The sequence below is a fragment of the Capricornis sumatraensis genome, chromosome 2, assembly GCF_032405125.1.
Source record: "Capricornis sumatraensis isolate serow.1 chromosome 2, serow.2, whole genome shotgun sequence".
Classification (NCBI taxonomy): Eukaryota; Metazoa; Chordata; class Mammalia; order Artiodactyla; family Bovidae; genus Capricornis; species Capricornis sumatraensis.
The window spans coordinates 25,286,616-25,308,498 of record NC_091070.1 but is presented as its reverse complement, the minus strand read 5'-3'; the positions used below and the strand labels follow the sequence as shown (position 1 = coordinate 25,308,498).

At 36.4% G+C, this 21,883-nt stretch overlaps 1 protein-coding gene across 2 annotated transcripts in view; it reads left to right on the top strand.

The window, feature by feature from the left end:
- Window positions 1-21,883, top strand: part of FUT8 (fucosyltransferase 8) — a 318,971-nt gene that overhangs the window by 140,770 nt on the left and 156,318 nt on the right. For both annotated transcript variants that reach the window (XM_068964112.1, XM_068964113.1), the window contains exon 4: window positions 7,978-8,404. In XM_068964112.1, coding sequence (XP_068820213.1) covers window positions 8,202-8,404 — 203 coding nt within the window. In that variant the 5' untranslated portion in view covers window positions 7,978-8,201. The remainder of the gene's footprint in view (window positions 1-7,977; window positions 8,405-21,883) is intronic.

Here is a 21,883-nt window from a genome sequence, read left to right as displayed (position 1 = left end):
GATAGATGTTGCCTTTTTGTTAGTTCTTATTTCCTTTATCAATGTATTCATTTTCTAAAATTTAAATCCTAGCATATATTTTTAGTAATCGTTTTAGGGTCCTTATCTGCTGTTACCATCACTTTGTCTTCTGGGTCTGTTTTAAATTGACTGATTTTCTTCTTGGTTGTGGGCCACATTTTCCTACTTGTGGCTTCATAGAAAAAATATACATTTCTTGAAAAGTAATTCATAATTTCTTCAACCATGTTTCTATTGATGAGCAATTATGTTATTTGTAGTTTTAAATTGTTGCAAACAATGTTTTAATGAATATCCTTCTGCTGTGTTTTGTTCACATGTTAAAATTCCTCTTGGTATAAATTTCTGCTAGTGGAATTTCTCATCAAAGGACCCGTTTATGCAAATATTTGACATATTATGCCATATTTCCCTTTCCATAGGATGTACATATTTTATATTAAATAAATACTGAATTTAAGTTAAATAAGTACTGCATTATTTTTAAGTTTAGAAGAAAATCCTGTAACGAACATGGTTCATGGCAGAACACGCCAGGCTCCTAGAGATTTGGTTCTGTAGCACGTTGTCACAGATTCATCTTTTGACCTTAACCTTAGTAAACCCACTTGAATGTAACTCTTGGAAACTTTCACATAGTCAGATGCTAAAAGAAGTAGATATTGTGGTCATTTTTTTAATATTTTGAATATGCGTGTGCGCTAAGTTGCTTCGGTTGTGTCCGACTCTTTGCAATCCTGAGGACTATAGCCCGCCAGACTCCTCTGTCGATGGGATTCTCCAGACAAGAATACTGGAGTGGGTTGCTATTTCCTTCTCCAGATATGCTGAGTATAAGAAAAGTTAATTTGATAGTGTTGTAATAGTACTACATTTTGTTGTTGTTCCTTCTAATGGAATGGTTACACTATTTTTAAGGAATTAATTGGGTGATATTGTTTATATTTAGTTTTTACTGAATTAATCAGAATATTAATTGCTATAAGAAGAGGCTTTTTGGGGGGCTTGTTTTAGTGACAGTACTGCCCTTGCAATTTGAATCGACTAGAATATTATCCTCGAGGGTAGAAATGTTTTTGTCTTTCTTGTTGTTGCAGAAACCTAAAATTCCCAAGTGCTGCCTTATTTTTGGTTTGGGGCTTGAAATGTTGGAGTGTTTGCTCTTTTTTCTAGTCACCGCCGGTAGCCTTTAACAGCTTTTTGAATACCGCAGGTGATCTCTCTCCATGTTCTTCGTAATTTTTGGTTAGTTGCTGGACAGTGTGAACTTTATATAGTTAAGTGTCTGTATTTTATTGCATTTCTTTAAAGAACATTGAGTTTTATTTTGATAGGCATTCATTTCCTTTTGGATCACTTTGAGCTTGCTTTTACAGCTTGTTTTTAAGTTTTATTGTAAATCTTGTTAGCATAGCCTTTATTCTGTGGCTGGAGTCATTAGACTTGTCTCATGAACAGATCTGGGCTACAGCCCTTGAGCTAAGAATGGACTTTACATTTTTAAACAGTTGTAAAGAAACAAGAATAAAAGCTAAGAATATGTGGTAGAGACTGTATGTGTCCCACATAGTCTGAGATATTTACTGTCTTGCTCTTTACAGAAAACATTTTCTGATCTTTGCTCTAAGACTTGCTTAATCCTAACTTATAAGATGTTTTATTTCTTGGCTTTCTACTGAATATCCCAGGTTTTCTGTGATATTTTCATTCTGTTTGATTGGAACTCATATGTCTTCCCTTTATAAAATCTCTGAAAGATGTACAGCTTTCAGCTACATTTAATTTTTCTTTCCCTGGTATTCTTTGCAAGTCTCATGTGGTCTTACTACGTGTGCAGAACTTAGTGTCTAGCCGGAGACTCTGAGGATCATCTCTGCACATTTCTGGAGCCTTTTCTCTGGGTAGCTGTTTTCACTTTGGTACACTGGCTCACAGATTCCAGCCACCTTACATTCCCTTAACTTTTTTTATTTTAATTTTACTCATTTTAAAATAAGATAATGTTTTAATACAATATATTTTTAAACTAAAGTTAAGTTTTAAAAACATGAGTTGACCATGTATTTCTGGGTTTATTTTTGGACTCTCTATTTATCCCATTGGTGTCTGTGCTGGTATCATACTGTGTTTTTTTTTTAACTTTCTATTTTATGTATGGCTGAGTCACTCTGCTGTGCACCTGGAACTATTAAAACATTGTTAATTGGCTATACTCTATAAACTTTTTTTGTCTCTTATCTTTTCACCTCAAAAAGATAGCTGTGCTTTGCTTGAATTATCCATTTTTGTTCTAGTGTTCAATAACGTTTAGTTAGAAACCTGCAGTGAACATAGGACTTACATTTGGTTGTTGACCTCCTCTCAGGCATTACAGTCTTGTCTGACCTTTGCCCAATGTCTGAAAACTGTTTTCCTAAATTTTTTTCTTTTTCTTTTAGTTTTCTAGTTGTTTATATGTGAGGCCAAGTCTAGCATCAGTTATTTCTTCATGGTGAGAAGTGAAAGTTTGTTTCAGTTCAGTTCAGTTGCTCAGTCGTGTCCGACTCTTTGAGACCCCATGGACCGCAGACTACAACACACCAGGCCTCCTTGTCCATCACCAACTCCCAGAGCTTATTCAAACTCATGTCCATTGAGTTGGTGTTGCCATCCAACCATCTCATCCTCTGTCATACCCTTTTCCTCTCGCCTTCAATCTTTCCCAGCATCAGGGTCTTTTCCAATGAGTCAGTTCTTCACATCAGGTGGCCCAAGTATTGGAGTTTCAGCTTTAGCATCAGTTCTTTCAATGAAAATTCAGGACTGATTTCCTTTAGGATGGACTCATTAGATCTCCTTGCAGTCCAGGGGACTCTCAAGAGTTTTCTCCAACACCACAGTTCAAAAGCATCAATTCTTCGGTGCTCTGCTTTCTTTGTAGTCCAACTCTCTCATCTATACTTGATCACTGGAAAAACCATAGCCTTGACTAGACAGACCTTTGTTGGCATAGCAATGTCTCTGCTTTTTAATATGCTATCTAGGTTGGTCATAACTTTTCTTCCAAGGAGCAAGCGTCTTTTAAGAAGTCTGGTTAGTAAACATTGATAGAAATGCTTTTAGACTTTTGATATATTATAAATTAATAATTATACTTTTTTAAAATATCTTATTTGTTGTAAATTGAATTTAATTTTTATAGATTTGTAAAGAGGTATTAGCAGGATATTAAGGAAACTGATTAAGATTCAGTTCTGTTCTGCATCTTGAATGCCTACTCTGTGTCTCAGACTTTGTACATCTTGCTGGGGACAGAAAAAGTAACATGTGATTTGAAGGCCAGGTACTCAGTCTGGTAGGGAGAGTAGACCTATGTATTATCTATTGCTGCATGACAGATTACCCTAAGACTAAGTGGTTTAGAAAACTTAATCTCTTGGCCAGGAATCCGGCCATGGCTTTAGCTGGATCTTCTGGCTCAGGATCTTTCAAAAACCTGAAATTAAAATGTCAGTCAAGCTGCAGTGGTATCAAGGCTTGACCGGTGGAGGATCCATTTCCAAGTTCACTGACATGGTTGTTGGCAGAAATCAGTTCCTTTCCACATGGGCCTCTTGACAGGGCAGCTCACAGTGTGGTAGCTTATATCTCTTGTAACCTTATCTCAGAAATGAAATTCTGTCATTTTCACTGTATTCCATTTAAGAAGTAAGTCCTTAGGTCCTGCCTACACTCAGAAGGAGGGGATTACACAAAGATACGGATATAGGACACGAGGATCGTTAATAGCCATTTTAGAAATTGCTTTAATAACCCATGGTATATAAATTGCATAAAATATTATAACTGGGTCTATAAAATAATGTTTTGTTTTATAAAGAAATAAAGTTTCAGAAGGAAACCTGGCACATTTTGATCCATTTACTATTTGCAGATGAAGGGTTGTATGTGAATCTCAAACAGAAATGAATTCATAAATACTTGACAAGAGAACAACCCACTCAGAAGAAATCTCAGCAAATACTGTTTATAAATTTTAGTCAGAAATTAGCTCATATTGTTAATGTTGAAATATTTTTGCTAATAAATTTGAAATATTTTCATTAATAAATTCATCCACAAATTAACTGAGTGACTTTCAAAGGCTGTACACACTTCCTATAGCTATCTCATTGTCTTTGCAAAGGGAATATTCTAGATGAGGAAAAAATTAAGACATAGAGAATTATTTTTAATGGTGAAAGGTAACCATAAGATTGCTGATCTTATTGGCTTTTTAGACCAGTTTATTTTAATACTTAAGGGGGTGTCTTGTAAAATATATGTTAATAATAATAAACCCTAAAGTTGTTGAATGATTTTATTTTCCTTATAATGGCACTGTCCTCTGCATTCTACATTTGTATTTGCTATCTGGAGCATAAAATGCAGTTGAGGTTGATGTGCCCAGATTTTGTATCATGTATCATAGAGGCACATGCCATTATGACATCTTCACTCACTCATTCATTTATTTTAAAAAATATTTGTAATTAAGTTTTAAATACTGTTCTAAGTACTTTGGATATGTCAGTGAACATGGATAAAAATCATTAAGTTAACATTTTGGTTGGTACGGTTCAAAAGTAAACAATAAACATGATAGGTAAGTAAGCACACATTCATTATAGATAAGAAAAAAATTATATATGTGCTCTTTTAAACCATACTAAGGAAAATTACATAGAAAGCTACTTGGTTTTCAGCTTATTTTTGTTAATCACTTTTTAAAATATTGATCAAGACAACAAACTGGGGAAATATTCTCTCTAAAGAGAGAATTAAAATCATGCTATTAATTAAGAAATGACCATGTTTTGCTCCTACAATAATTTCTTACTTTTCATATGCAATATCAATATTACTCTAAAGTGGGGTTTCCGAGGTGGCTCAGCAGTAAAGAATCTGCCTGCCGATGCAGGAGTTGCTGCAGACGCAGATGCGATTCTTGGGTCAGAAATATACCCTGGAGGAGGAAATGGCAAACCACTCCAGTATTCTTGCCTGGAAAATTCCATGGACAGAGGAGCCTGGCGGGCTCCAGTCCATGGGATCACAAAGAGTCGGACATGACTGAGCAACTGAGCACAATTTCTCCTCTTCCACGTACTAATTTAATATCTTAAGTATTTTTGGTGGTTTATAAAATCCCAAAGCACTTGGTATGACAAAATTATGTTTCTGTAAACTTGTTACTGTTCGAATTATTTTATACTTTTGCTGGCTTTGAATATTTATGATAATTGTTATAATTTTAAGTAAAATGTTACAGCACATCTTTTATTATTTGTTATTGAGGTGATTCTTGTTTAGAAAACTCTATAGTTTTGTTTATCACATTTGTCTTTCTAGGTTAGTTTTTTCTATGAAGGGGAAGATTTAACACTTTTAATGTCTTATTGGTAAAGGTCAGTTTTCATTCCCATCCCAAAGAAAGGCAATGCCAAAGAATGCTCAAACTACCGCACAATTACACTCATCTCCCACACTAGTAAAGTAATGCTCAAAATTCTCCAAGCCAGACTTCAGCAATATGTGAACCGTGAACTTCCAGATGTTCAAGCTGGTTTTAGAAAAGGCAGAGGAACGAGAGATCAAATTTCCAACATCCGCTAGATCATGGAAAAAAAGCAAGAGAGTTTCAGAAAAACATCTATTTCTGCTTTATTGACTATGCCAAAGCCTTTGACTGTGTGGATCACAATAAACTGTGGAAAATTCTGAAAGAGATGGGAATACCAGACCACCTGACCTGCCTCTTGAGAAACCTACATGCAGGTCAGGAAGGAACAGTTAGAAATGAACATGGAACAACAGACTGGTTCCAAATAGGAAAAGGAGTACGTCAAGGCTGTATATTGTCACCCTGCTTATTTAACTTCTATGCAGAGTACATCATGAGAAACGCTGGGCTGGAAGAAGCACAAGCTGTGATCAACATTGCCGGGAGAAATATCAATAATCTCAGATATGCAGATGACACCACCCTTATGGCAGAAAGTGAAGAGGAACTAAAAAGCCTCTTGATGCAAGTGAAAGAGGAGAGTGAAAGAGTTGGCTTAAAGCTCAACATTCAGAAAACAAAGATCATGGCATCTGGTCCCATCACTTCATGGGAAATAGATGGGGAAACAGTGGAAACAGTGTCAGACTTTATTTTTTGGGGCTCCAAAATCACTGCAGATGGTGACTGCAGCCATGAAATTTAAAAACGCTTACTCCTTAGAAGAAAAGTTATGACCAACATAGATAGCATATTGAAAAGCAGAGATGTTACTTTGCCAACAAAGGTCCGTCTAGTCAAGGCTATGGTTTTTCCTGTGGTCATGTATGGATGTGAGAGTTGGACTGTGAAGAAAGCTGAGAGCCGAAGAATTGATGCTTTTGAACTGTGGTGTTGGAGAAGACTCTTGAGAGTCCCTTGGGCTGCCAGGAGATCCAACCAGTCCATCCTAGAGGAGATCAGCCCTGGGTGTTCTTTGGAAGGACTGATGCTAAAGCTGAAACTCCAGTACTTTGGCCACCTCATGTGAAGAGTTGACTCATTGGAAAAGACTCTGATGCTGGGAGGGATTGAGGGCAGGAGGAGAAGGGGATGACAGAGGATGAGATGGCTGGATGGCATCACTGACTCGATGGACGTGAATCTGAGTGAACTCTGGGAGTTGGTGATGGAGAGGGAGGCCTGGCATGCTGTGATTCATGGGGTCACAAAGAGTCAGACACAACTGAGCAACTGAACTGAATGTCTATTGGTTTAGCTTAGTATTGAGTAGAATGTATTATGGGTTCAACATATGGTAAGACAACATTTTACAGTGGTGCATGTATTGTCAGACAGTATAATAATACACAAACATTAATACTTCTTTTGTCAACTTACTGAATTAAATACATCCCTTAGGCCATTAGGGTGGATTTTTTTTAATTGAGATTTGGGGTTCAAAAGGACAAAAATTGTAGTCATGTTCTTTAATTGGTGAAACCATTTCTTCAACTTTTCTGTGTAGTCTTTCATAACTACTTAATGAATGGTTAAGCACCCATCACATTGTTTTATATATAGAAACTATCTTTTCTCTCTTTTACAAGGACCTCAGTGCCTGGAAATAAGACTTTTCTTACATAGCTCTGAACTTGTCAAATGGTATTAAAGTTATATCTTTGCCTAAAGATATTTTTCTTGGGGAGAAAATTGTTTTGTTTCCAAAAAATTCAAAGCTTCGTGATGTAGAAGTGACAAATGAAACCAATAACCTAGCCTGAGACAGCATATCCATTTTGTAGTGTAAGATGCACAGTAACTAGAATTTAACTGGTATTAGACTTCTGTTCCAATTGTTGATATTTTAAAAAAAATTTGAGGAAGGAATAATCTACCATAATCCATATGAATCTTTGCTTATGAATCTTTGCTTATGTTTGGAGTGGTTGCCGGCTGTATAATGGCTGTGATAACCTTTACTTGGCTAATTGCCTGTCACCTGCAGAGTGAAATGATATGACAGCTGAGCAGTGAGAAGGGGGTGGAGTTTAAATTTTGTAGAAATGAATTCACTCATACAGAGACCATGTTTCAGTTTGAGATAATGGAAAAATCAGCCCAGAATATGTAGTTGAGTACATTTGGTTTGGTTTTGAGTGAATTTTCAAAGATACAGTCTTTAAATCTCAGTATCTGTGCTATATTGCACAGTGATGTTAGAAGGAAAAGTAATAACGGCGTTTGGAGGACTTTCAATCTTAGAGCTAATTAATTTATGTTGTAGAGCCTTGATTTAACATGGAGATGTAAAAGCTTTTCCTTTTTTCTTGTTACATTATTTGCCAGCCTATTGGCTACTTAAAACCAATATATTTCTTTTAACTCCATGAATTTCAGCTTATGCTATTTTATACATCCTAAATAATTTAAATAATTTCCTTCTCTTTCCACAGCATGTAGAGTCCATGAAGCACAGGAAAATAAAACTTCCTACTCATACCACCAGGAGGATCTCTTGAAAAGAGTCACCATAGGACTACAGGAGAGACTAATTTGTCTGAAGCATCATGTGTTGAAACAACGGAAGGCTACACTTTGCACTGGTTAGAAATAGAGTGATGATGTTTTTAATTCTGTGAGCTCCAGGACCCCAGGAGAGTGAGTTGAAACTCTGAAAATGCGGCCATGGACTGGTTCCTGGCGTTGGATCATGCTCATTCTTTTTGCCTGGGGGACCTTGCTGTTTTATATAGGTGGTCACTTGGTACGAGATAATGACCACCCTGATCACTCTAGCCGAGAACTGTCCAAGATTTTGGCAAAGCTTGAACGCTTAAAACAGCAAAATGAAGACTTGAGGCGAATGGCTGAATCTCTCCGGTAGGTTCCAAGAAACTGGGAAGAATGGTAAAATATTGTACTTGGTTTTTAGGTGTAGGGCTTCAGTCAGCTATTAAAAAAAATGCTTAATGATTTCTGTAAACTGCTATTTTTGCAAAAATTTAAATATCTTAGTAAGGTACTTTTTGTACTACTTCTCTATGTAGTTAACACAGAGAATTACTCTAGCAGATCTTGTCTTTACATATGAATTTTAGTATAGAAAAACTGTGCTATTCAATTTATGTACTTATATTTTGTTTCAAATTATCTTCAACATTTTGATAATTTTAATTAAGCTTTGTATGATTTGAATTAGTCCATATTAAAATGTTCATCATGGACTATAATAAACACACTATAATAATTGAGAGACTAAGTTAGTCTAACTGTAACTTATGAAATGAAAAAAATTCATTCTTAAAACAACTGTATCTGGAATCTAGAGATTTACTATAGTTGCTACTTCTAGTCTATTAAAAAATGTGACAAATATCTGTTAGTCATCAACTTTGGGGAAAAACAAAGTTCTGTATTTGGGGGGGCAAGTGAACGAGGTGTTAAATAGATAATCTCTATATTTGTTTTCAAAGTTATTGAACTTAGAAGTTCTTTAGTATCTTCTCATTCCTCATACTTAAATGTGAAAGTGATTGTATAGTTAATGCTTGCTGTCTCTCAAGACAGCAGTTGAAGATTTGAGAAGATGAAAAATTGAGACTCATCTACAGGTGGTAATTGGCTCTAAGGGAAGTAGTGCAGAGAAAAAGAATACTAAGTCATTTCTTTTTTGAGAAACAAATAAACTGAGGAGTTGAAAGTGGAAGCGTTCTGTTGTGCATGGAGCCCTCAGAGTAATTGGAGAAAGAGAACTGAGAGAGTGATGCTGTGGAGGCTGAGGAGCCTGCTCCATTTCTACAGCCTTCTACATTTCTACATTCTATGAGGAAACGTAGGTGGCAGCATCATCCACCCTTGGTGCCTCACTGCCCTTCACTCTTTACTTAGATCTCAGTTCTTTCGTTTTGTTTAGTTCCATAACTTTTCTTCACCCTGATATTATTTTTGATCTCTTTATGTTCTTTGGAAAGCTGGGATATGTGTTAAATGAGTTTTACAACAATGAATGAAACATCATCCCTATTATTTGTAGGAGTAGTACCAATCAGCAAAGTACAAAGTAATCAGAAATTAGAAAGCAGACAGATAACTTTTTGAAATTTGTGTATCATTTTATTTCCTTGTTGAGAAGAGCCAGGGAGGATCATGGAAAGGATGGTCTTTCAGTAGAGTCCTACTCATTTGTTATGGGAACCAAAGATTGATAATTAGAAGATGGTAACAATAGCTGTCATTTGTTGAGAGTTTATTTTGTGCCAAGTACTATGCCAAGGACTTTATATGGATTATCTCATTGAATTCCGCAACTTTTTGATGGGATGCTGGTTCTGATTTTATAACTATTTTACAGATAAGGAATCAACAGAATATTAAGTGATTTAATTTTTCCCAAGATTACAGTTTTCACAAATGATGGCACTTACTTTGAATCCTGGCAGTTTGAGTGGACAGTCAGGGAACTGGTGAATTGTTTTGCCTCTCTGAATAGAGGGGCTTCCCTTGTGGCTCAGCTGGTAAAGAATCTGCCTGCAATGCGTGAAACTTGGGTTCCATCCCTGGGTTGGGAAGATACCCTGGAGAATGGAACAGCTACCCATTCCAGTATTCTGGCCTGGAGAATTCCATGGACTAACTGAGTGACTTGCACTTTCACTCTTGGGTAGAAACCAGTGAGAAGTAAATGATTCAGAAATCTCAACTAAACATCTCATGTAGCAAATCAGCAAGAGTAGTTAATTTTGGAGAATCCTTGTAGTAAGATCTTATTCTACATTATAGGAATTTTGCTCCTTGAAAAAAGAGTTGCCTCTTAATTTAGGCTTATAAAAAATTGCCAATTTTCCCCCTAATTTCAACTTAAGTACTGATACTTCAGTTGGCTTATTTCTAACTGCCAGGCATTAGGTTGGCCAAAAAGTTTGTTCAGGATTTTCTTTAAGATGTCATGGAGACATCCTGAATGAACTTTTTGGCCAATCTAATATTTGTTTCTATTGCATGAAGGAAAACTTGCCTTAATATGAGTTATTCCTTCTGAAAAATAATCTTTGAGTTTCTTAAGTCACTTTCTTTGTAGTCTTTCATGTTTCTGAAGAATTAAGTTCTCAGCTTCTCAGATGTAGAGACAACTTCTAAGAGTGTAGACATTTAATATGTCATGTTATAGAGCATATATACAATCTGAAAGCACAGATGAAGCAAATGAGCCTGTATAGACACACACAAATAATTTTAAGAAATGTAATTAATTAGGGAAGAAAACTTCCTCAGGCCTTTCCATCAACTTTATTGATAGGACCATTTGTGTTTTCTCCAAAGAGATTTTATTTTAAAGTCCTTGATACCAAAGGAAGAGCAGTAGAGGTGCTAGTGGCATCGGTTTCTTTTTCTCCCTTTATTGTAATATTTCATACTCAGTTTTCTGTGTCTTTTTTTAATAAGAAGATATGTTCAGAAGGTAGACTGTGTAGAATTAATTCAGATGTCTGTAAAGCTAGATTATTTTTTTGAGATATGGTATGTGGATTGGAATTAGAAAGTAAGCCAGAAGCCTGCATGCATGCATGCTCAGTCATATCAGACTGTTTGCAACTCTATGGACTGTATAGCCCACCGGGCTCCTTTGCCCATGGGATTATCCCTGCAAGAATACTGGAGTAGGTTGCCATTTCCTCCTCCAGGGGATCTTCCTGACCCAGGTATCAAATCTGCATCTCCTGTGTCTCCTGCATTGGCAGGCGGATTCTTTATCACTGGAACCACCTAATTCAGATGTCTTGTAAAGTTAGGTTATTTCTTTTAGATAGGGTATATGGCTTAAAATTGGAAAGTAAGTCAGAAGTCTGATTTACTTAAACATTCAGGACAGTCATTTTTAAAAAGCAATTGCCCAACCCTCTAGCTTGTGTTTGCTAGTCTTATTGATAGGACTACAAATTTAGGAAAATAATTTGAAGATCATTACTCTGAGGAATACAAATGTTTTAGATCAACCTGGGGAGGTTGCTGTATGTTGTTGTTTTCCAGTCGCTAAGTCATATCTGACTCTGCAAGCATGCCAGGCTCTTCTGTCTTCCACTGTCTCCCAGAGTTTGCTCAAATTCATGTCCATTGAATCAATAATGCTGTCCAACCATCTCATTTTCTGCCACCCGCTTCTCCTGTTGCCTTCAGTCTTTCTCAGCGTCAGGGTCTTTTTCAATGAGTTGGCGCTTCACATCAGGTAGCCAAAGTATTGAAACTTCATGTTCAGCATCAGTTCTTCCAATGAATATTCAGGGTTTATTTCCTTTAGGATTGACTTGATTTGATCCCCTTGTAGTCCAAGGGACTCTCAAGAGTCTTCTCCAATACCATAGTTCAAAAGCATCGTGCTGTGTGTATTTCTGTGTGTATCTATATGTATATTTAATTCTGAATTGTTGATGAATAATTCCTATATGGTAAAATTCACTCCTTTTAGCATAAATGTCTATGAATTTTGACAGATTCTTACAGTCATGTAACCAGCACCGCAATCAAATTATAGAATCCTGTCTCACTCCAGAATTCTGTTGTTCCCTTTTGTAGTTAAAATTATATTCTACCTTCTGTCCCTGGCATCTACTGATCTGTTTTCTATTCTGTGTTTCTTTTCTGTTCCAAAATGTCGTATAACTAGAATCATGCAGTAGGTAGCCTGTAAGTCTTTTCTTTTTCATTTAGTATGGTATATTTGAGATTCATCAGTGCTGCTTTGTGTACTGATAGTTCGTTTTTGAGCAGTATTCCATAGTATGTTTGTGTCAGTGTTGTTGTTGTCTTTAAATGCATTCACCAGTTGAAAGATGTTAATATTTCCATTTGAGGGGCTATTATGAATTACGTTGTTAAAAGCATTTGTCCTGAGTTTCTGCGTGTGAGTTTTTGTTTCTCTTGGGTAAATACCTGGGAGTGGAATTGCTGGGTCATGTGTAAGTGCATTTTAACTTTATATAAGAGGCTACCCAAATGTTCTCCAGAGTACTTGAACTATTTTTTATTTCCACCAGCAGTGCTTGAGAGTTACAGCTCTCTCCTTTGCTAGCACATGCTGCTGTCAGGTGTTTTTACTTTAGCTGTTTTAATAGATCTGTAGTGTCATCTCCTATAGTTTCAGTTTGCATTTCTGTAATGATTAATGACGGTGAGCGTTTTTTTTAATGTGCTTATTTCCTATTCATATATGTGCTTTGGTGAAGTATCTACTCAGATTTGTTGCTTATTTATAAATTGAGTTATTTGTTTTCTTATTGAATTCTTTTTAAAAACTGGGGTATCATATATAACAAAATGGATTATATATATATATATGCATAGATATAAAATAAAAACATAGTAGCATAAACCAATAAATATTTATTTGCTTCTGATTATCCTATTTCAGTTGGCCTCAGCTGGACTGGTCACTGATGTGGTTGTAGCCACCTGGTAGCTTCATTGTGACTGGGCAGTCTGATGACCTGACTCATGTTTGGTGATTAAGGGACCGTCAGCTGGTTCCCCTCTATCTGGCTTCTCTAGAAGGATAGCCCTGGTTTCTTACCTTGCAGTGTTCTAAGCAGGCAAAAGTAGAAACTGCAAATCCTCTTGAGGCCAAGCATGAAAAGTTGCACAGTATCACTTCTGCCACATTCTGTTAATCTTTGCAAGTCAAAGGGACTTTCCACATGCAGGGAATAGAAGTAGGAACTGCAAAGAATTTGTAGCCATTTTGACCCACAGTTCTCATCTCTAGATATAATGTTGAATAAATTAGGTCACATTGTAGTGGTGTTGAACAGCCAGAGTTTAGTATAGGCTTGGTTGATAGATAACAAGAAATCATAATTGGTTTTTCAGCAGAGGCGTATCACTGTGAAAATGGTTGAGGAAGATTTAGATTTTCAGGTAGATTCGGCCATGTACTTGACTGGAGTGAAATTAACTGGGAAATACAGTATTAATCTAGACGAGGTGTTGCTGACCTTAATTAATGATTGAATTGCATGGCTTTGGTACCAAGGTACATCTGCTTATTTTCCCATGTTTCCTCCATGCTTTTATCTGGCTTTCCCTAGTCATCCTTTTCTTACTTGTTGATTGCCAGCATCTTGAGTATACATGTAATATCCTTCTTTAAAAGCTTAGAAGTCATCGCTTTTTAGCGTGCCACCCTACAGGAATGCCTTTTCAAATTTCATATTTGTCTTGTTTCAACTTTTACTAATGTGAAGTTTCTATCAGTTTACAGAATCTTTGCTTCTTAGGATTTGAACCTGCCATTCTGCCTCTCAGAGTAGAAATTAGCAGAAAACACCTGGAAAATTACTGAAACTTGTTCTGAAACTCCGTGAGCAGTGAACCTCATTGACAGATGTTAGAACTGGACAGAACTTGTAAAATTTAAGGAGTGCTTAATTGAAAGCTTTCCTCTTAATTCCTTATTCTAGTTCCATTTATTTTGGGGAGCATAATTTTAAAAATTCAGTGTGAATTTGTAGCCTTTTTTTTTTTTTTTTTTGGTCTAGGAGAGAAAAGATTTCTTCTGGAATTTAGATATTAGCTATAAGCTAAATTTTACATGAAGATATAATTAACTTATGATTATCTGTGTTTCTGAGCTACATGCTAGTCTCCTCAGTTGGATTAGAGCCAAATCATGAATCTTCCAGTGGAAAAATTTGTCTGATACAACAAAAGTATGAAACACTGCCATGGGTAGGAAGGAAACTGATGCAGTTTTTCGTAGGTCATACCTTACTTCAGTTTGCGAAACTGATATTAGAAATTGGAGATGCCTTTGTTCCTGCTGGTTGTTTAGAGGGTTTGCTGTAGGCAACCTTCTCCATAAATGCTTGTCTCATTTGTAAAGAGTGTACTTGTATTGAGTCGCTCAGTCGTGTATGACTCTTTGTGACCCCATAGACTGTAGCATGCCAGGCTTCCCTGTCTGTCAACCATCTCCCAGAGTTTGCTCAAACTCATGTTCATCGAGTTGGTGATGCCATCCAACCACTCATCCTCTATCGTCCCCTTCTCCTCACGCCTTCAGTCTTTCCCAGCATCAGAGTCTTTTTCAATGAGTCACCTTTATGCATCAGGTAGCCAAAGTATTGGAGCTTCAGCCTTAGCATCAGTCCCTTCCAATGAATAAAGGATTGATTTCCTTTAGGATTGACTGGTTTGATCTCCTTGCTGTTCAGGGGACTCTCAAGAGTCTTCTCCAGCACCACAGTCCCAAAGCATGAATTCTTAAGTGCTCATCCTTCTTTATGGTCCAACTTTCACATCCATACACGACTACTAGAAAAACCATAGATTTGACTGTATGGACCTTTGTCAGAAAAGTGATGTCTCTGCTTTAGAATCTGCTGTCTAGGTTTGTCATAGCTTTTTTGCCAAGGAGCAAGGGTCTTTTCATTAGAAGAGCATACTGATTCTATTCTTACAGCAACTGAATAGATTGGAGTGTATAGAGCATCTAGCTATAACCTGCCCCCCACCTTTTTTTTTTTTTAACTTTTATTTTTGCAGTCTTCCATCCATTATTTCTTGTGCTATCAAGAACGTCTTACTTTTCCATATGGAAAATATTCCTTTCCTATGTTAGAATATCTTAGTGAGATTTTTAGTCAATATTCCTAGTCTTCTCAGTCTAACAATCAGATGCTTTCTCCCTGGAATTTGTATTAACCTTTTCATATATAGTTGTATTAAATTTGCTAGTGGATTGTTTGCTATGTTAACAAGACATGCTTACCTGTAATATTTCCTTCTTACAGTGTCATTAGGGTTTTAGTTTTAAGGTTATACAGAAAAATTTTATTCTCAGAAAGTGTTTGTATAAAATTGGAATCCATTCTATTTTATATCTTTGTTACAATTTCACCAGTGAAGCTGTCTGGGCCTGAAGTCTTTATTTTGGGTGAGTGGGGGGAGAAACATAGATTGGTTTTCGTAGAGACAGGAGACATGTGGGAAGGCTTCAGATTCTAAAAAAAAAAATTTGTTTTTCTTTTTTAATAGAAATTGGACCATGCATATTTTCTTTTTTTTTAATGTCAGTTTTGGAAAATGGACTTTTCAAAAAGTGGTCCATTTTATCAAGATTTTCAAATGTATTAGCATAAAGCTGTTCATAATTCCTTTTTACTTTTCTACTTTATACCTATAATATCTGTAGTACTTTTTCCTTTTTCATTCTTGATTTGTTTATATTTTCCCCTTTTATCTTGCAAACAGTTTATTGATTTTATTTATTTTTTCAAAGAACTTCTCCTGTTTTTTTTCCCCCCTATTGTATGTTTATATTTTGTTGATTTCTATTCTTAGTTTGTTAATTTCCTTCTTGTAGGAGGTTTTTTTTTTTTTTCCCTTTCTTTCTGTTTAAAGCTTTTTCAGAAAGAATTTTTATATTATTGATTTTAAGCCTTGCTTTTTTCCTAACATATGCCTGGAGAGCTATAAATTTCACACTAATCAACTAATCACAGCTGTAGAGAGCACAGTTGCATCTTGACAATTCTGTCAGTGACTTACTTTAATTGATATTCAGTCAAAAATAGTTTCAAATTTCTTTTGTGATTTTTCTTTTTAACTTGCTAGGTATTTAGGACTGTATTTTAACCCACTGTCTGTTACAAAGTACACATTATGTTATTATAATTTTGATTTAAATTAATCATGAAGTGAAGTGAAGTTGCTCAGTCGTGTCCAGTTCTTTGTGACTCCATGGACTGTAGCCTACCAGGCTCCTCCCTCCATGGGATTCTCCAGGCAAGAGTACTGGAGCCGGTTGCCATTTCCTTCTCCAGGGGATCGTCCCAAGCCAGGGATCGAACCCCAGTCTCCTGCATTCCAGGCAGATGCTTTAACCTCTGAGCCACCAGGGAGCCCCAAATTAATCATATTGCTCTATAATTGACTACATATTTATTCTTTCTAATGTTGTTTACTCCTTCCTGCAGTTTATTTCTTCCATGCTGATCATTTCCTCTCAGTCTAGAGAATATCCTTTAGTATTTTTGGTAGTGCAAATATGATGGCAATAAATGTTTTTTTATTTTCTTTTTCTGAAAACTTTTAAAACATATGTTGTGTTGAGATAATGTTTGCTTGTATAGAATTTAATTTGGCACATTAGAATTTAATTTTTTTTAGCACTTTTAACATGTCATTCTATTGTTTTCTAACTTACATAGTTTTTGTTGAGAAGTTAGCAGTTTTACTTGAAGTTTATCTTTTTCTTTGGCTACTTTTGCACTTTAATTTTTGTCTTGGTGTTATACAAGTTGACCGTGATGCCCAGATATGACTTTGTTTTTATCTAGTTTGAAATTCACTGAGCTCAATTCTGAGATTTGATAAATCGTAGGTTTTAGAAAATCCTCAGCTATTACCTCTTTAAATACTGCTTCTGGACTATTCTTTCTCTTTTCTCTTGAAACTCCAATTATACGTGTTAGTACATTTCCTTTTATGGTGTTTCACATGCCTTTTATGTGTCTTTCACAATCTAATATGTTTTTGTACTTGATTTTATGTGTTTTATTTTGAACTGTCCTCCAATTTATTTAATCTGTTTTCTGCACTCATTCTGATGTTAAGCACACCCAATTAGTAATTTTTTATGTATTTTGATTCCAAAATATCTAGTTCATTCTTTTTTATGATTTCAAAATTCTTTGTAAATTTTCTATTTTCATCAAAATTGTCCATGTTTTTAAAATAATTTCTTTAAGTCATTATTCTAACATAGCTATTTTATTGTCTACTAATACCTGGATGATATCTGGATCATCTTTTGTTCATCTTTTCCTATTGATTATTGGGCGGATTTTTTTCCTCTTAACATGTCCAGGATTTTTTTTTTTCCTCGTTTTTAAGAATACTGGTGTGGGTTGCCATTTCCCACTTCAGAGGATCTTTATTTTTGTTAGATAGTGTGACAAAATATTTTGAAAATATGTTGTCTAAAAGTAGTTTGGAAATTATGGAAACTTCCCTCTGATATGGATATATTATTTCTGGGACTATTATTTCATCTGGTACAATTAGGGATTGAGCTGGGTCATGGCTAAACTATGGTTTTAGTAATACTTAGTCCACTTCTTTTTCTTGCTTGTTGCTGCTGCTGGGTTGCTTCAGTCATGTCCAACTCTGTGCGACCCCAGAGACGGCAGCCCACCAGCTCCCCCATCCCTGGGATTCTCCAGGCAAGAACACTGGAGTGGGTTGCCATTTCCTTCTCCAGTGCATGAAAGTGAAAAGTGAAAGTGAAGTCACTCAGTCGTGTCCGACCCTTAGCGACCCCATGGACTGCAGCCTACCAGGCTCCTCTGTCCATGGGATTTTCCAGGCAAGAGTACTGGAGTGGGTTGCCATTGCCTTAGGCGTAAATCTTTCATGCTTTTTAATTGAGGACTTGATGGATTTCTTTCAGGACTTAAATATGGTGGGAAATTTAGTCTGCCTTTTAGATGTGTTTAGTCTTGCTCATTTGCGTCTTAAACCATGTATCATATAAATATAACAAACACTGAAAAAAAAAAAAAAACTATGACTTTAAGGTAGGTCTCAAATAGGACTTTGTCTTGTAATATCCAGGGCTGAAAAATTTTAGTCTGTCTTAAAATTTCTGTCTAGCATCCCATGACCATTGGTCAGCAAACACTGTCTTTCAACAACACAAGAGGTGATTTTACACATGGACATCACCAGAAGGTCAGTACCAAAATCAGATTGATTATATTCTTTGCAGCTGAAGATGAAGAAGCTCTTTACAGTCAGCAAAAACAAGACCTGGAACTGACTGTGGCTCAGATCATCAGCTCCTTATTGCAAAATTCTGGCTCAAATTGAAGACAGTAGGGAAAACCACTAATCTACTCAGCTATAACCTAAATCAAACCCCTAGTGATTATACAGTGGAAGTAATGAATGGATTCAAAGGACTAAATCTGATAAGAGTGCCTGAAAAACTATGGACGGAGGTTCATAACATTGTACAGAAAGTGGTGACCAAAACGATCTCCAAGGAGAAGAAATGCAAGAAGACAAAGTGGTTGTCTTAGTAGGTCTTACAAAGAGCTGAGAAAAGAGACATGAAAGGCAAAGGAGAAAGGGAAAGATATTCCCAACTGAATGCAGAGTCACAGAGAATAGCAAGGAGAGATAAGAAAGCTTTCTTAAGTGACTAAATACAAAGAAATAGAGGAAAGCAATAGAATGGGAAAGGCTAGAGATCTCTTCAAGAAAATTGGAGATACCAAGGGAACATTTCGTGAAAAGATGGGCACAAAAAAGGACAGAAACAGCAAGGACCTATCTAACAAAAGCAGATGAGATTAAGAAGAGGTGGCAAGAATACATAGAACTATACAAAAAAGATTTTAAATGACCCAGATAACAACGATGGTATGATCACTCATCTAAGCCAGACATCCTGTGATATGCAGTCAGTTGGGCCTTAGGAAGCATTACTACAAACAAAACTAGTGGAGATGATGGAATTCCAGCTGAGCTATTTCAAACCCTAAAAGATGATACTGTGAAAGTGCTACACTCAATATGCCAGCAAATTTGGAAAACTCAGCAGTGGCCACAGGACTGGATAAGGTCAGTTTTCATTCCAGTCCCAAAGAAAGACAATGCCAAAGAATGTTCAAATTATCATACAGTTGCATCCATTTCACATGCCAGCGAGAATATCCTCAAAATCCTTCAAGTTAGGCTTCAATGGTACGTGAACTGAGAACTTCCAGATGTGTAAGCTGAGTTTAGAAAAGGCAGAAGAACCAGAGATCAAATTGCCAACATCCACTGGATCATAAAAAAAGCAAGGGAATTCCAAAAGAAAATCTACTTCTGCTTCATTGACTATGCTAAAGCCTTTGATTGTGTGGATCACAATGAACTGTGGAATATTCTTAATGAGATGGCATTACCAGACCACCTTACCTACCTCCTGAGAATCCTGTATGCAGGACAAGAAGCAATAGTTAGAACTGGACATGAAACAATGGACTGGTTGAAAATTGGGAAAGGAGTACGTCAAGACTGTATATTGTCACCCTGCTTATTTAACATAAATGAAGAGTACATCATGTGAAATGCTGGGCTGGATGAATCACGAGCTGGAATCAAGATTACCAGGAGAAATATCAACAATCTCAAACATGCAGATGATACCACTTTAATGGTAGAAAGTGAAGAGGAACTAAAGAGCCTCTTGATAAAGGTGAGAGAGGAGAGTGAAAAAGCTGACCTAAAACTCAGCATTCACAAAACTAAGATTGTGGCATCCAATTCTATCACTTCATAGCAAATGGGGAAAATGTGGAAACAGTGTCAGATTTCATTTTCTTGGACTCCAAAATCAATGTGGACAGTGACTGCAGCCATGAATTAAAAGAGTCTTGCTCCTTGGAAGAATACCTATGACAACCTGCTACTGCTAAGTCACTTCAGTCGTGTCTGACTCTGTGCGACCCCATAGATGGCAGCCCACCAGGCTCCCCTGTCCCTGGGATTCTCCAGGCAAGAACACTGGAGTGGGTTGCCATTTCCTTCTAGACAGTGTATTAAAAAGCAGAGACATTACTTTGCTGACAAAGGTCCATATAATCTAAAGCTATGATTTTTCCAGTAGTCATGCATATGCGAGAGTTGGACTGTAAAGGAGACTGAGCACTAAAAAATTGATGCTTTTGAACTGTGGTGTTGGAGAAGACTCTTGAGAGTCCCTTGGACTGCAAGGAGATCAAACCAGTCAATCCTAAATGAAATCAACCTGGAACATTCATTGGAACGACCTGCTGAAGCTGAAACTCCAGTACGTTAGCTACCTGATTCAAAGAGCTGACTCATTTGAAAAGACACTGATGCTGGGAAAGATTGAGGGCAAGAGAAGAAGAGAACAACAGATGGTGAGATGGTTGGATGGCATATCTGACTCAATAAACATGAGTTTGAGTAACCTCGGGAGGTGGTGATTAGGTAGGGAAGCCTGGTGTGCTGCAGTTTGTGGGGTTGCAAAGAGTCTGACAAGACTTAGTTACTGAACAACAACAAGCATCCCTTCAAATTAAGCTACTGTACCGTGGACAAAACTGGCTATAAATTTGTTGTTCCTATAGTTCCCAAAGTTTCAAAATCTTTTGTAGAATCTACACCTGTACCTCATGTCGTAGCTAGAATCAGTAAGTGCTCCCTAGGTAAAAACATGGGCTAGTTATACAATGCTGTTCTCTGGACTGTTAGTTAATTTAATCCTGCATTTGAAAATACCTCTCTAATGGCTTTAAATGGGTTATATTTTCAAGTTACTTGTTTTCAAATTATTTTTATTGTTATTACAACAGGGTTTCCCTGGTTGCTCAGACAGTAGAGAATCTGCCTGCAGTGCAGACCTGGCTTTGATCCTTGGATTGGGAACATCTCCAGGAAAAGGGAATGGCTACACACTCCAGTATTCTTGCCTGGAGAATTCCATGGATGGAGTTGTCTGTCGAGCCGACAGTCCATGAGTAGAGTAGGGTTTGCCATTAACTATTATATTCTACCTGAAACGAAAACTACCTAGATTGAAAATTGTTGGAATTCATTTATCTTAATACAGCTGCTATAAAGAGATTTCCATTAGTTCCTATATTTAGGTCCCTAGAGCTGTTCTGTTTCTTGCCCATTTTAAGGTCTGATTGTTCAGGTTTTCCTTTGATTTATTTTTAATTTTTCCTCCCATTGTACCCCCTGTTGTGTGGTAAAGGAAAGTAGGATTTTGGGCAGGTTGGAAGTTTTTTTTTTTTTTTTTTTTTTTTACTAATATCAGTGATCTCTACTTCATTGACCAATATAGTGTATCTCTTAGGAGAAAGAGATCAAGATGAAATCTAGATAGATTGAGCTTGATGTGGTTTCTAAACCTATCCAGTAGAAGGTCGGAAAGTTAATCTAGAAGTCAGGGAAAAAGTCAGGATGAGAGAGAAAGATACCTTTGGGAATAATCTATATAGAAGTGATTGCCAGAAAATGTGTTGCACAAGGTAAAATTTGTGTGTTTATTTCAGGTAACCCACAGTCATCATAGGTTTGGAGAGAAGTAAGTGTGGGAATAGTTTTAAAGGAGATTTTAAAGCATATCTGGAAGAACTCCTTTCTATTACTAGTTTGTCAATAAATAGCTCTTTAGCTAATGATAGTTGATAATTTAAAAAAAACACATAATTTAAATACTTTTCTAGAACTCAGAATACTTGTTTCTCTTTAATAGACAGGAAAAAAATTCATATTAAATATTTAGCATAACACATTAGATTTCATAAAATGTACATGTTCCTCAGAGTGACTGTTTACCCTGAG